The sequence below is a fragment of the Athene cunicularia genome (assembly GCF_003259725.1).
Source record: "Athene cunicularia isolate RWA chromosome 17 unlocalized genomic scaffold, athCun1 chr17_part1, whole genome shotgun sequence".
Lineage (NCBI taxonomy): Eukaryota > Metazoa > Chordata > Aves > Strigiformes > Strigidae > Athene > Athene cunicularia.
The window spans coordinates 7,862,938-7,878,540 of NW_020799122.1; the positions used below are offsets into that span (position 1 = coordinate 7,862,938).

Sequence of the window (15,603 nt, forward strand, 5' to 3'; positions counted from 1 at the left end):
GATGAGCCTGAACTCCTGAAAGGAGTCACAGCCCTTCTTGCCCTTCCTGCACACTCTACTCCTCTGAATTATTGTCTTATTTTCATTCCACTTCAATGAGCTGTCAGCCACAGATACAGTAGTTCAGCGCAATAGAAACACAAACAGATGGGTAATTGACCCGCGTGCCTTCATTACACTGGAGTTCAGTGCTGCTATTCAAGCCATAAACTCCTTTATCTGCCACTCCAAAATCCCTGGGCCTTTTACAAGGAAGGCAAAGCAGGCCAGGCTTCATGCAAAAGGCTCACTCAGAGTTATTGTCATCTCTGCTTTGTACACCACAGACGCTAACAGAGTCTGACAATTAGGACTCGCCAGGTAGAAGGGAACAGCTGTGAATCCTCAGGGATGTCTGCAGGGAGCATGGAGACGAGGGCTGGAGAAGGACAGGATGGAAAAACATGTACACTCTACGCAGGGCAAATGCTTAAACTGTTATCCTGTCCTCTGGTACCTGAGCAAGCGTACACCTACCCTAATGCCTGCACAGATGGATGGATACACAAACACTTGCCTATGGAGAAGGAGACATGGGGATAGACCTCTCAGCTAATGTAAATCTTCAGAGCACCACTGAAATCACTGGCTCTAAATCCATTTGCACTTTTATAGGATCTGGCAAGTAGCCTTCCTATCAAGGAGTGACCAGAAAAAGACTCAGGTACCCAACTCCTGTGTTTATACTGTGGGAGTTGGGTGCTCAACTCTGCAAGGGTCTTTTATAAATCCCACCTTGTATTATTTTCCTTTCTTCTGTTTTCCTGCCTTTCTTCTTTTCTTTTCTGTGTGTCTTTTCCTTGTTTCTGTGGTACCAAAACTATTTAGTGTCTCTCAAAACAGGTCAGAACAGCATAATGCTCATCACTTCTGAACTGGCACTTGGTTGCAAAGTATAAAAAAGACCTGCACCTGGGGACAAGGGAGGCTTTGCATTCCGGTGTTTTGTACTGTACTGGGATCCAGGACTGGGATGAAGAGGGTGCACTGGTCATTGGGAAGGGGGAACATGTCACCTTTCTCTCATAGACCATATGGGCTCTGTTCTCTGCTAACTCTTGCACTGGAGGTGTGCAATTCGTACCCCACCTTCCTTACTCATGACAGCTCCAATCCCAGCAGCTTTTAATTCTTCAGCATCGCTTTCCCAAGCTGTTAATGAAACAGGTTTTGAAATGAACAACAGATACCTGCAATGACATTTCCCCCACCCGCCCCCATCCCTGCCTCTTGTTTCTATGCCAGGTCTCCAGATCATCTTCCCTCAGTATTTACAAGAGAAGTTTGTCCAGTCTGCCTTGAGTTACATCATGTGCAATGGCGAGGGGGAGTACATCTGCCGGAACAGCCAGTGCGGCTGCCAGTGTGCGGAGGAGTTCCCGCAGTGCAACTGCCCCATCACCGACATCCAGATCATGGAATACACACTAGCAAACATGGCCAAGACCTGGACAGAAGCCTATAAAGATCTGGAGAATTCAGGTAACTGAGCAAAACACATTTTCTGATTGATTTATTTAAAAGAAAACACGTTATATTATACCAGTTAAAAATCTTTTCTTCCTTCAATATAATGCTTCATTTTGGATAAAAAAAAATAGAGGATATTGAACCCCAAAACATGCTTTTAGTCTTGAGGGAGTGCCTTTTTTTCCATATTACACATACAGACAAAACCACATGCCACATGTAATTCTATGTGTAAAGGGATATTTTCCATGGAAGAATTTGTTTGATTTAAAAATCTGATTTTTCATACCAAACCAGCTCAGAATCTCTAATAGTTCTACAGCAAAACTTCCACAATATGAATGATGCAGAAATTGCTTTTCAGATTTGCATGAATGATTTATTCTGCTTTGGTGAAAGGCAATTCACAGATAGAGAGCACAGGCCAGATGACACCTCATTTGAGATAGAGAGGAGAAGGGAAAATGACTTCTCTCTCCTACAGTGCTGATGTCTGCTGGTGTGAACATTTCTTTTCTCCCTCCGCTTTCTCGTGGGGTGACACTGGGGATGTCGGTGGGGTTTGTGCACGTTGGTGCTGGTAACACCCATAGAAGGTGGGCTATATTACTTACACGATATGCGGTCCCAAGGGCTTGAGATATGAAAGAGAGCAATACTATCAGTGCAATTGCATCCTTTCCTTTAGCAAGTGGTCTGCCTACCCTGAAGCCACACGGGCAGCAAGCAGCACTTAATCAAGAATTTATCCCTGTGCTAACTCTCATCTCTTAGTGTTAGCCAGTTACTTTCCAACACATTTTCTTTAATGATTATTGTCATAACTGTCCAGGTCTCCATGTGTGGTGGTTTTACCCCAGCTGGCAATGAAGGCCCACATGGCCAACTGATCACTCCTTCCCGGTGGGATGGGGGAGAAAATCAGAAAGGTAAAAGAGAAAATTCATGAGTTGATATAGACGGTTTAATAGGTAAAGCAAAAGCCATGCAAGCAAATGAAGCAAAATACAAAATTCATACACCACTTCCCATCGCAGGCAGGGGTTCAGCCATCTCCAGGAAAGCAGGGCGCCATCACACACAACGGTGACTTGGGAAGACAAATGACATCACTCCAAATGTCCCCTCCTTCCCTCTTATTTTCTCAGCTTTATATGCTGAGCAGGACATCATACGGTGTGGAATATCCCTTTGGTCAGCTGGGGTCAGTTGTCCTGTCTGTGTCCCCTCCCAATTTCTTGTGTACTCCCAGCCTGCTCATTGGTGGGGTGAGGAGCAGAAAAGGCCTTGGCTCTGGGTAAGCACTGCTCATCAGTAGTGAAAACATCTCTGCCATATCAATGCTGGTTTTCAGCACAAATGCTAAACATAGCCCGGTACCAGCCGCTATCCCAGCCAAAATCAGCACACTGTGTTAGGAAAGAAAACCGTGAGGGAAGGGACCATTTAGCTCCATTCAAGACACTGAAGAATTCTTCTTCAGAAGTCTTCCCAGCAGCAATTTCTTCCTTCACGTTGAAGGTCACCTTAATCCCCTTAATGACTGAAATGAAGCAGCCTGTGATGTTTCCTCAGTGGGCTGTTGAGGACTGCTTCGTACTTCAATATGTGAACCCTGCTGCCGCGTCTGCTGATGCACAGATTCCCATGTCCGACTCATGCTGTCAACCGGGTGCTCAGCTGAACAGAGTCAGACCAGTAGTTAATGTCTCAAGGCTGACGACTCTCTTGACAAGATCCCCCCATATACTATGGGGAGCCACAAGGCTGGGGCAGTTCCAGAAGCAGGTCACTAGCTGAAGAGGTCAGTGGTTTCCTGGAAGTTTCTATGGACTCATGGGTGGGGTGGTTACACCAGGGCACACCAGAAATGTGGATTTCAGAAGCTTCTGCTAGCTCAGTACTACACAAATTAGGGTTACTGGCAGTGCCCACCAGCACATCTCTGGCACTAGTTACACGTTACTAGTTGCTAGTTCTAGCACAGGATCTTCAGACAAGATGCTCAAGAGCTGCATGTTGACCACCACTCATCAAACCCCTTTACATTGCCGGGGGATCTAATCTATGCAGACACTTAGAAGGTGAGAGCCCCGCGGAGAGAGAAGAATTACAGTCCCACAGTGATTGTTTTACTCTTACATTCTGTACTTGTTGCACTTGATCTAAGCAAAGACCGTGGTGGATAATTATATTCAGTCTCCCTCCCCTTGAGATTTCAACAGGAGAAGGTGTTTTTCATTTGCCATGTTTAAGTGACATATTGCAGTGCAATTCTCTGCTGTGCTATAGCCATATTCCACCCAGGGCTGGAGGCTTTTCAGGGCTAGATGGAGTGATTATCTTTATGTTTAAAGCTGCTGCATCTCATTCATCACTTTGTTGCATCATGCGTGAACTTATCCTTTGAGATGAAAGTTGCTATCACAAAAGAATATAGTATTAGTATTTTGCTCCTTTGTTTTAATAAATATGCCCAGTAACTGGAGAATTTTCTTCATTATGAACGTCAGAAAAATCTCTAATGACATCTGAAGGCTTTTCCAATAAAGTGGGCTGAAAGGCACATGAGTGCTCTGAAAGCAAATACCATTTGCACAGGAAGCTGCTGATAGCCTAAAAGATCTATATTCTGTTCCTGATCTGTGTTGGATTCCTATGTCAATCTGAAAAAATCATGTGGGGCAAATCAAGAGTTGGTGTGATTTGAGATAGCATCTTCAGAGTCAAGGAGGCTGCAGCGAACTGATGCTGCTTTAGAACAGCTCAGGATGTCTCTTAGTCCTGTGCTTCATTGCTCATGTGTAAATTGAGAAAAATAACAAATTCTTGGCATTTTACTATGGCTGGCCAAAAAATTCTGCATCAGAACTGTGATTCTGGATTTTAAAACAGCCTTTGGATTAAAAGTGGGGGGTTTTGCCATGCTATTGCTTTGTAATGAAAATGTGATATTTTTTTTAATCTGAAAAGACAACCACTGGAAAAATGAGTGTTTCATCTCTGAAAGAGATGTTTGACATGGCCATTTCACTGTGATGCCACCATTCTTCTCCAGAGGCTGGACCCTCTGGCCCGTTCCACCTGCGATGGTGAGTCATTGCCATGGGACTGCCTGCAGGGACAGGGTGACTCGGCAAAACCAGAGGTTCTATTGCATTATGGGGGATGTAGTCCTAGCCATCATCAACACTTTCTGAGCAGATAAATAAAATAAATCCAAAAGCAAACAGAATTATTAGTTAATTAGAGATTCTCAGGGTTAAGAATGAGCTATTCCCAGAAAGGTACAAGGCTTAGCACAATGCAGCTATAGTATTGGTTGGGGTCGCCAGGGATAATTATAAATAAATATAAATAAATAATGAAGAAAGTATTCTTTTGGAAAATATTTTCTTTTTTCACTCCCCCCCTTTTTTAAAAACAACCCCATCCAGCATAAATAAATAATGAAGAAACTATTGTTTTGGAAAATATTTTCTTTTTTCACTCCCCCCCTTTTTTTTTTAAAAAAAAAAAACCCATCCAGCTTTTATTTTGCCAAATTTCTTTGCTCATTTGTTTTTCCCCCAACGTTGCACTGCAGTATCAAAATGTGCACACTGCACTGAAATTTCTCCCTTACCCGTCTCTATGAAAAATGTAGCACATTCATCATCAGAGGGAAAAGAGCTTGGTCTTTTGCACAAACAGGCTTTTGAGGAAATTGATTTATAAGGGGCGGGAAGCAAATGCAAGGCTTTTACTGCTGAAAGGTACCAGGAGTAATCAGCATGGTCAACAGAAGCAATTATACATGATGATAGTTTCAGAGGACCACTGAACAGGAGAGAATCATTTTTGGGGAGGAGAAGGGCACTGAAAGCAGCATTTCAAATAGAGTGAAAACCTGAAAGATAATTTAAAAAAAAAAAAAAAAAAATCTCAGTTATCTTTGGGGAAGAAAGGAGACAAACAGATGTCCTGTGGATCTTGATAGTACAATGATGATAATTATTTTTATTAGGTGATCGGTTTCACCATGTGATGAGTAGGACATGAACATCCATTTACCATCTATGTGATGATGGTACTGACTAACGCATAGATGTTCTTTGTTAGGCGGTTAAGCATGAACTGCAGGTTGCAGAATAATAGGAAATCTCTTATGCAAATATCTATAAGCTTTGTATGATAGGTTGTAATTTATCTGGTCTGATTTTCCCCAATAATTCTATGGATTTTTTGAAAAGCCTTTAGAAGCTTTCATGTTTTGGGTTTTTTTTTTTTTTGGCTATTGTCCTCTTTTCCTTCTGAAAATGGGATGAAGGAATTTTAAAAAAGAAATTATTAGGAAAGGAAGAAAAATAATGTAGATAATTTACAGGAAAATATGGCTGCATTTCTTGTTGAATGCTTTGTGGGGTTTATGGCAGGGCTCTAGTCCAACCTCCCTCTAGAAGCAGAACTACCACCAGCACTAGATCAGGTTTTGTCTATCAGAGTCTGAAATGAGAGATTCTTCTACATCTCTGGGCTCTGTGTTCCAGTGCTGCATTAACTCCGAGTGAAAAAGTTTTTCAATAAATCATTTGATCTTCTCAAGCTGTGAACTATTACTCCTTGTTTTATCATCTGTTTCTAATAAGAGAGTTTCTCTCCTTCATATTTGTAAGTACCATTTAAGCAGTTGTAGGCTGTAATTAGATTTTCCCCTTGGATTCTTCTTTAACAGATTAAACTGCAGCTCCCTCTACTTCACAGGACTTGTGCTCCAGGCCCTTGACCATCTTGGTAGCCCTGAGCTGTGCCCTTCCCAGTTTCTCAACACCCATCTTTAACTGGGTGTCCCTAAAGCTGGCAGGGAAATGCAGGCACTACCTCAGGAGTGCCAAGAAGAGGGAAATTAATTAACTTTCCCAACCTGCTGGATTTAGCCCAGTATGCAGTTTGTGTTATCTCCAGTGAGAACATGGAGTTGAGCCACATTCAGCACGGTGCCCACCAGAACGCCCAGCACCTTTCTAGCAACTGTTCTTCAACTGCTTGTTTCCAATCTTGTTCTCTCCTGGTGCAGAACTTTGTTCTTTTCTTTATTTCTTTATTAGTTTTTCTTTATGGGGTTTTTGTTGGCCCACTCCTCATGTTTCTCAAGGTCTCAGTGTGTCAAACACAGTCCTCTAGTATAAAAATTGTGTTATTTTCTACCGAGAAAGTTGGAACCACCTGATTTTTCTATATGAGGATGTCCCAGCCTGGTAAGCAGAGTCTAAGCAAATTATTCTTCACAGTTAGGAAGAAAGGGATGGTCATAAACAGAGACAGTATCCCATTTTCTGTTTTGTGATGAAAAAACCTCAAACACTACATAATGTTTTTTTCATTATCAAACAAATTCAAATGGAAACAAAGTGATCACAAAACAACATTTAGCAACTGTTTTTTTATTGTGTTTTTTTGTTTTGTTTTGTCTTTTTTTTTTTTTTTTTTTTTTTTTTTCAATTACATTTTTTCCTTTGGCTAAAATTGACACATTTTGTTCTGACCTTAGCTTTGAAAACTATTTTATTTTATTTTCATTGTTACATAAAGCAACTCATTTAACTTCAAATGAAGTTAAATGAGAAAAAAAAATCAGAACGCTCTTTTTAAAAAATGAGAAAACGGGACATTTTAACACAACCCAAACCATTCCTCTGGGGACTTTTTAAGGCTTTTTTTTTTCTCTCTTTTTTAATGATATAGCCAAAGTGATTTGACTTCAACAACAAATGGCATTTTAGGAGCAGCTTAAAAACAATTTAAATGACGACTCTTTAGCTGACAATGATTACAACTCACTGCTTTTTGTTCAGAACCCCTAGACTATAATCCCATGCTCCAGGGACTTCTATTTCTTTATTTCTCCACCCTGTACACTTTATTGTTTCATCCTAATACTCCCTGGGTTTCATTTCCTATATGGGAGCAGTAACAACCATGGAATTAGTGGGCTTCCTGGGGCAGAATGAGAGACCAGTGAACTAATGGACATCACCTTCCTTTAGCAGAGCACTGATGGCCTCACACACCGTTGCTGTTTCTCCATCATTCCAATGAAAAGCTTTGTAATTTCATTATAGTTCAGAAACCTCTGTATTTCTCCGCATTTTTGTGTGTTCCAGATGAGTTTAAATCGTTCATGAAAAGGCTACCTAGCAACCACTTCCTGACCATTGGGAGCATCCACCAGCACTGGGGGAATGACTGGGATCTGCAGAACCGCTACAAGCTGCTGCAGAGCTCCCTGGAAGCCCAGCGCCAGAAGATCCAGCGGACTGCCCGCAAACTCTTTGGCCTCAGTGTCCGGTGTCGGCACAATCCTAACCACCAGCTGCCTAGAGAAAGGTTCGTCCCTCATTCCTTGGGGGTGGGTGTGGTGTGATGGGTGGCTGATGGAGCTGAGCCTGGGCTTGGGCCTAAACCCAACAGCCGAAGTCTTTGGATACAGGGTGTGCTGACATGGAGGTTTGGGGGAAAATGGTAAAGTCTGGGATTGGGATGAGATTTCTGGAGGTGTAAGTAACCTTTATCACATATCTAAGCATAATCACATCCCTTCTGTGTGGTCTTACATACCCAGGTGAAGGGAACCCGCTTATTCTGGAGTGTTCTGCAGGAATATTACAGGGCTGACATCAGACAGCCAAGCAGACTAAGCTGCTTTTTAAGCAGTTTTGCCTGATGTACCACAGACAAGCTTCAAGCTCCCATTTGCTGTTAAAGTGGACATATGGAGCACCAGATGCTTCAGCCCATTTTTGAGTTGTGCTCCTCAATGAGTACAGCCAGAGTGAAAGAGAAGCTTTAGTTTCACTTGGAATAGATGACATCTCTTCTACAAAATGGAGAGTAAACCTGCACTGACCAGAAGCCTCGCAATGTTATTACAGATGGAGAGAGTAGATTTTCCATTAGAGCTACAGCAACTATTGATATCCAATAGTCACCTCCTGCTGGCTCCTTTCAGCCCTGACCTATGGCTGAGTTTAAGTTTGCTTCCAATCATTTTTGGAGACTTGCATCCATGAATTTTAATAAACATCACTTGCTGTTTCTTTCTACCTTGTCTGAAGTAAAACTGAAAACCTTGGAAAAAAATTAGTCCAAGTGCCTTTTCTTCCATGCCCTCTTGGAAGGGTCAGGCCAAGTTAACGTTTGTAGAGAAACTGTTCTTTCACCACCTTCATTAGCTAAATATTCAGACTCAGAAAGCAAATTAACTGATTGCTTGCTTTCTCCTTTTGTCATCCAGCCCCCTGGCTGCTAAACACACTGCGTTTCCATTTCATCACTCTGCAGCTCAGGAAAATCTTCCAGGGCTTAACAACTCTTTAATTACCAAGAAATCTCATATTACTGGACAAAGATTTGATGCAGTTACTAGGGATGAGGAGAAATATCTATTAAGTTTAAGAGATTATGAAAAAAAAGTCTGGAAAACTTCCTAAAATTGGCCCATTCCTGCCAATTGGCCGAGCTGCTATAAAGAAGCCAACTGGTGGAGGAGTCACAAGCATGTCCAGGCATTATTCTGAGTTGTGCCACAACAACAAAGCGAAGCAGCAGCGAGCAAATACCCAGCCAACCATGTTTCTGCGAAGCATTCAGATAAATATGTCTTTAGCGTTTCAGTTCTATTTTAACAAGTCAGCCACGCAGAAAGGGAGCCTCCAACTAATACTATAAAATCTGGGGGAAGGAGGACGAAATGGATGATGGCAGCTGGGTTTTAACTGACTGATGTGCTTGATTTGTTTAAGTCAACACCACCAGGCATATTATAATTTCTTTTCTTATTTGTCATTGTGCATTTGTAGCTACACAGGGGAGGGGCTAGGTAGACAGACATGTAATGGAAGAGGTATGCATTTCATCGTTCTCTACACAGAGCTTGGAAATACTCTAATTTTCTAATTGTTACTGTACAGAACGACAGATGCTTATCAAGCATGCCAGTGGCTTTGAAAGGATGGAAAGGTTCTATTAAGAGCAAGCCTCTCTCTCTCTCTTTAGTACACATAATAGTAAGCCAGCATTATATATTCAAAAGCAATGTAAAAAAGAAATAGGATTGCTCTTGATTGTCTTCAGGGAAAGGAAGAGTTGGTGTTTCCAAAAGAAAGAAAAAGTAGGGATTTTGGCAATTAGGCTGGTTCTCCATGACCTTTTGCAATAGCTAAGAAGGAGATATGTGTGTATATATATGCATATGTGTGTGTGTATATATATATTTGTGCTGCACTACTTTCACTTAAAAAACACCTCTTTGCAAACAAGTTTGTTTAAAAAAGAAACAACTCCTCAGTTGTTAAAGCTTCCATGTTGAATGAGCACCTATAGCTGCATTTTAAAACTCTGGATGTAAAATATAAATAACATCCAAAGGAATGGGAGGGAGTTGATACATGTTTTGGACTCCAGCCAAATTGTCATTAGTTAAGAATATATCTCACAGCTGCTGAGAATAAAAATAGAATTTTTAAACTTCAGTGTTCCATACAGAAAGCCCAAAAGTACCTCCACAGCAGCTAGTGCAGGCTGGAATGTGAAAGGTGAGTTTGCAAAGGAAAACTTGTTAAATCCCTACATTTTTACTCACAATTCTAAAAAAGGAATCTGTTCTGCTGGATTAGGCTTTTGGGTTTTTTTCTGTGGTTTTATTTTTTGGGGGTTTTTTCTGGTTTTTTTTGATTCTCTATGGTCTGGTTTTCTAATCAGCTCAGACACCATTTACAACAAAGCTGCATCTTTGTCTCAAGGGACACCCATCAGCCTCTTTCCCTCCCCAGACCTGATTAATCCTGAAGAATGACAAGTCAGGAGGAAAGAAAATTATTCATCACCTTTCTGTATAACCTGACCTCTGCTTCTGGTCTGAAAGCCCCACACTGTCCTGCAAAACATTTTTTTTTTTTTTTTGTCATAACAGATAGGTTTTAAATGGTGAAACAGCTCTGCATGATTACCTGGCTTCCAGGTCCCAACATTGCCAGGGGACTGCATGTCTCCAGTGAGCAACAGCAGGAAATACTGCAAAATAACTTTCACTCACAGCTTTGCCTGGATGTAATTTTTTTTTTTTCATTTTAGTTTTGGAATGTAAGATATTAAAGTTGAATGTAAAATTTCTTGACAGTGACCCTCGAAGACATAGCTTCCCTTTTTTTAATTCCACATGCGCTACTACTTTATACTTTGAACTGGCAAAGGTAGCAAACATTAGGCAAAATAACTTTTGCAATGATATTAAGAGGGAGAAAGATAAACTGATGACTCCTTAATGAAAGAGAAAATAATTAAAATGAAAACCAGTGGCTACTCTGCTACCAGCTTTCATCTTTGAGACAGTAGCTCTTTTCAGCCCTGACATCTCTTGGTTATATTCACATGAATCTGAGCCATCATATGTGTGTTTTAAGAAGTTATCTCCTGTCACATGAAGGGCTGTGACTGTTCCTACATATATTCTTACCCTGTCCCAGTTGCAAGACAAAATGGAGTAATTTATACCACTTTTTCCTCTCTTTCACCCTATCACACTTCCCATTGTCATATTTGTAGCCAATGCCCAGTTCTGCCCTGGATTCTGCATTTTCATTTAATTATGTCCTTTATTGCTGCCATCAGCAGATGGTGGGTAGCCGTCTTTTCTTTTTTCTTTTTTTTCCCTGTCCTACTTATGTCTTTGCTGAATGCTTACACACATACACACACCCCCAAAAAAACCCAACCCTCTTTCTCCTGATCTCCTCCCATCCTTCCTCCACAAAGTTGATCTGGGGAACAGGCAAATTACTAGTTTTGATTACAAGATATCAGCCAAGACTCCTTTCTCGTTTTGCTCTTCTGACTGTCAGTATAAGAGAAGGATAGCATTTTTTTTTTTTTTCCTAAGACAGAACACACCTAAGACAGAGAGGGTATGGCCATCTGACTCTAAATTTTTATTGCGTGCCCCGCTGTGTAGCCTGGCAGTCCTTGTCCCATGAATTCAATGACATTATCAACATGTAAAATCTGTGTAAAGCATCAAGCCAGCACTACACAAATACACAGGGAATCTTGTGCACAAGCAAGTGCATGAGGAAATCAGGAGTCCTGTTCACTTGCACAGAGCTGGAATTGAGATCTACGCATGGTAGTTGTTCAGCATGTGTTTGGCTGTTGTTTGCATATGCACCTGTATGAGGCTATTGGCAGCTGTATGAAAGTGGTGGCAGAATGCGCACACACACACACACACACACACACACACACCTCTGACGGTGCCAAGTACCTCGACAAACCCACCTCAGAAACCACCTACGAGCAACCATTACTACCTCATCTGGAAGCCCAGTCCCATAAAAAGCAACAAACGTGACCATGGAGAGAGCTGTGGAACTCGGGGAAATACTGTCCTCACTTCCCAGACAGGGGTAGGGATGCTGAGGAGGTACCTGATGGGGCTGGATGTTACCATCTCTCTGCCACCAGCCTGCTGCCTCAGCTCTTCACTTTCTTTGAGCCACGGGCTTGACCTTGTTTGGGTAGAAATTATGGTGGGAGTGGGTGCTAGGGATGAGGCTTGGGGCTGCAGGAGATATTCCCTTCAAAGCAACCTCTGATTTTCATCACTGTCATCGAGCCCAAGCATAGGAAGAGGCAGCATGCAGGAACCTTGTGCTTCCCTCTAGAAATTTCCCCAAGCCAGTGAACCCAGGCAGCCAGTGTGTGTACATTGGAGGGGTGCTTTGGTTTTAGTTCATCCTCCACTTGCTCATTATCCCTCATCTGCATGCTTAGATTAGTGGTTAGAAGCAAAGAAAGAAGCTTTCAAGGAGGTGCACGAAGGAATCAAGGGGGGCTCACAGCACCTTAGGGAGGCTGGAAGTTGGAATCTGGGTGCCTTGCTAAATCCAAGTGCATTTGGCTTTCCAAACAGGAACTTCGAGGGTTCAGATGGGGTAAAAAAACAAACAAACAAAAAAAAAAAAAAGTTATATTACAGAAAATGTGAGCAAAAATTTACCTATGAGCAGAAGGCAAACTTGGCCCCCGGGGGAGGGTTTTGAGAGTGCTTGTTGCTGTCAGCAATGCCATCACACTGTGCTGTGCTGCCCCTACCCTCCCAAGCAGAGCTGTCCTAGAAACCAGGAGGAGCCCTGTGCACTTTTTCTAGGGATCAGAGTTGTCACTGTCTCCCTCTACAGAAGGTATTTATAGAGGTCACTGTCTTGCTCCCAAGCTCCCCAGCTGACCTTGTCTTTTCCTCTAGCAGGAGAGCTCCTGCTAGCTGTGAATAGGGGAAAGAGACCCTGACAGCCCTCTAGCAGAGGAGAATGAAAATTCTCTCTTCCCACATCCAAGGCTTCAGAATTTTCCTGCTAATGCACTTCCTTTTTCCTCACTTTGTCTCTTTTGTTTTCCTTTCACTATTTCTTCTTGCTGCTTTTCATTCCTGCCCGTCCTCTGTCTTTCAATTGTTGCTGTTGTTTCAGTTTTCCCCTTTCTCCATTCCTATTCCCCCTACCCCCTGCATTTCTTTCTCATTTTTCTTTACCTGAACGTTTTCCCCTTCTTTCTTCCCCTACCCTTTCTGCTTCTGCTCCTTGATTATTTCTTTCCTTCCAGTGCTTTCCTCTGTCTTATACTCATCCCTCCACTCGCTCCCTCCCCCTAATCATCTTGCTGTTCTTTGCTGCTGTATCATTTAATGCCTTCTTTGATACAGCCTACAGCTTAATGATTATTCGGAGGTCAGGCGATGCAGGTGCCATGAATTTCACTAATCCAGCTCTGAGAGCCTCTGTCCATAATCACTCCTCCCGTTCTACAGGGACTGAATCCTAATTTGTCATTAGCCAGTCCTCTCACTGCAGTGCTACCAAGAACTTTTTGCCCAGAGGAGACAATGAAGTATTCATTAGCTGAGGGGAAGGCGGAGGGGAGGGAGCAGGCGGCTGAACAAGGCGTTCTGCTGAAGGCTGCTGAGAAAGGAGTCGCTGTGCTGAGATTTCCCGGGTTGGTGGAGATGGGGGCAGCAAGGCAACATTGCAAGTAGGTTATACAAAAAGCAAACATGGGTTAGAGTGGCATTCATTAGGAGTCATTCCAGGCTGCAGGACGTGGAGGTGAGGGCGCTGATATAACAATTATGGGAGTGGCGGGGCCTGGGAATGGGCAAGTGTGGCTGCTTGTTAAGGGGAGAGGCTGTAAGAGGAGGTTAATTAGCAGCAGGGCTTTTTAGAGGAGAAGCTGTTCTAGCAGCTTTGTCTCTGTGCACCCTGACTTCTACTCTCTCTTCTGCTGTTATTGAGCTCTGCACCATAAGCAGAGGTTACTACTGGCTCTGCCTCACCCCATTACAAGTCTGTTATTGGAGAGTGGGGGGAATTGTCAATGACATGGAGAGGAGTTTTCTCCTGCCAGCCCAGGAGTTAGCTGACCTGCAACGTCTGACAGCACCTCAGCCTCTGGCATGACTTTATCAGCTCCATTCCCATGGCTGAACTTTGTCACTGGGGCACTGATGGGATCCTTGGCAGGCAACTGTGCCAGTCTCGGCTCCTAGAGCAGTGTGGAGAGACTTCAGCTGATCAGTTCTAACTTCTAGCTATTTCTTAGAGGGCTTTTGCTCTTCACCAAAGGAGTAAACAACAGATTCAGGCTAGAAATAGACTGGAATAGCTCCCAGATGCCACAGCAGGGCACCAATGTTCTGAGAGCTCTGTCTCATATATATCCCTGAAAACACTGGCTCTAGAAAGATGCCAACACGAAAGACTCTGTGAGGCTCTACAATGCTAATGCTTTCTTATTCCTACCTGCAGGACAATACAGGAATGGCTTACCCGGGTCCAGTCGCTGCTCTACTGCAATGAGAATGGGTTCTGGGGGACCTTTCTGGAAAGCCAACGGAGCTGCGTTTGCCACGGTGGCACCAGCCTGTGCCAGCGCCCCATCCCCTGCATCATCGGGGGCAACAACAGCTGTGCCATGTGCAGCCTTGCCAACATCTCTCTCTGCGGCTCATGCAACAAGGGCTATAAGCTTTACCGGGGTCGCTGCGAGCCTCAGAATGTAGACTCGGAGCGGAGTGAGCAGTTCATCAGCTTTGAGACGGACTTGGACTTCCAAGACCTAGAGCTGAAGTACCTGCTGCAGAAGATGGACTCTCGCCTGTATGTGCACACCACTTTCATCAGCAATGAGATCCGCCTGGACACCTTCTTCGACCCCAGGTGGCGCAAACGCATGTCCCTCACCTTGAAGAGCAACAAGAACCGGATGGACTTCATCCACATGGTGATTGGGATCTCCATGAGAATCTGCCAGATGCGCAACAGCAGCCTGGACCCTATGTTCTTTGTCTATGTCAACCCGTTCAGTGGGAGTCACTCTGAGGGCTGGAACATGCCCTTTGGGGAGTACGGCTACCCACGCTGGGAGAAAATCCGCCTCCAAAACAGCCAGTGCTACAACTGGACCCTGCTACTGGGCAACCGGTGGAAAACCTTTTTTGAGACCGTCCACATCTACCTACGCAGCCGGACTCGGCTGCCCTCCCTCCTGCGTAATGAGACTGGCCAAGGACCCGTGGACCTTTCTGACCCCACCAAGCGTCAGTTCTACATCAAGATCTCAGATGTGCAGGTGTATGGCTACAGCCTGCGTTTTAATGCCGACCTACTGCGCAGTGCTGTGCAGCAGGTCAACCAGTCATACACGCAAGGTGGGCAGTTCTATTCTTCCTCCTCCGTCATGCTCTTGCTGCTGGATATTCGGGACCGAATCAATAGACTGGCGCCTCCCGTAGCCCCAGGGAAGCCCCAGCTGGATCTGTTCTCTTGTATGCTCAAGCACCGCCTGAGACTCACCAACAGCGAGATCATCCGTGTGAACCACGCTCTAGATCTGTACAACACCGAGATCCTCAAACAGTCGGACCAGATGACAGCCAAACTCTGCTAACCCGGACTTTTCGATGGACATGTTGGTGATTGATCCTTTTGCTGTAAAAAAATAAAAGAGAAAAAAAAAAAAAGAGAAAAAAATAAAAAGAAAGAAAGCAAAGTGGGGGGGGGGGGGAAG

At 43.6% G+C, this 15,603-nt stretch overlaps 1 protein-coding gene across 1 annotated transcript in view; it reads left to right on the forward strand.

Moving 5' to 3' along the window:
- BRINP1 (BMP/retinoic acid inducible neural specific 1) overlaps window positions 1-15,603 on the forward strand; it is a 59,671-nt gene extending 44,068 nt beyond the window's left edge. The window contains exons 5-7 of the mRNA XM_026860391.1: window positions 1,285-1,521; window positions 7,653-7,875; window positions 14,343-15,603. Coding sequence (XP_026716192.1) covers window positions 1,285-1,521; window positions 7,653-7,875; window positions 14,343-15,483 — 1,601 coding nt within the window. The 3' untranslated portion in view covers window positions 15,484-15,603. The remainder of the gene's footprint in view (window positions 1-1,284; window positions 1,522-7,652; window positions 7,876-14,342) is intronic.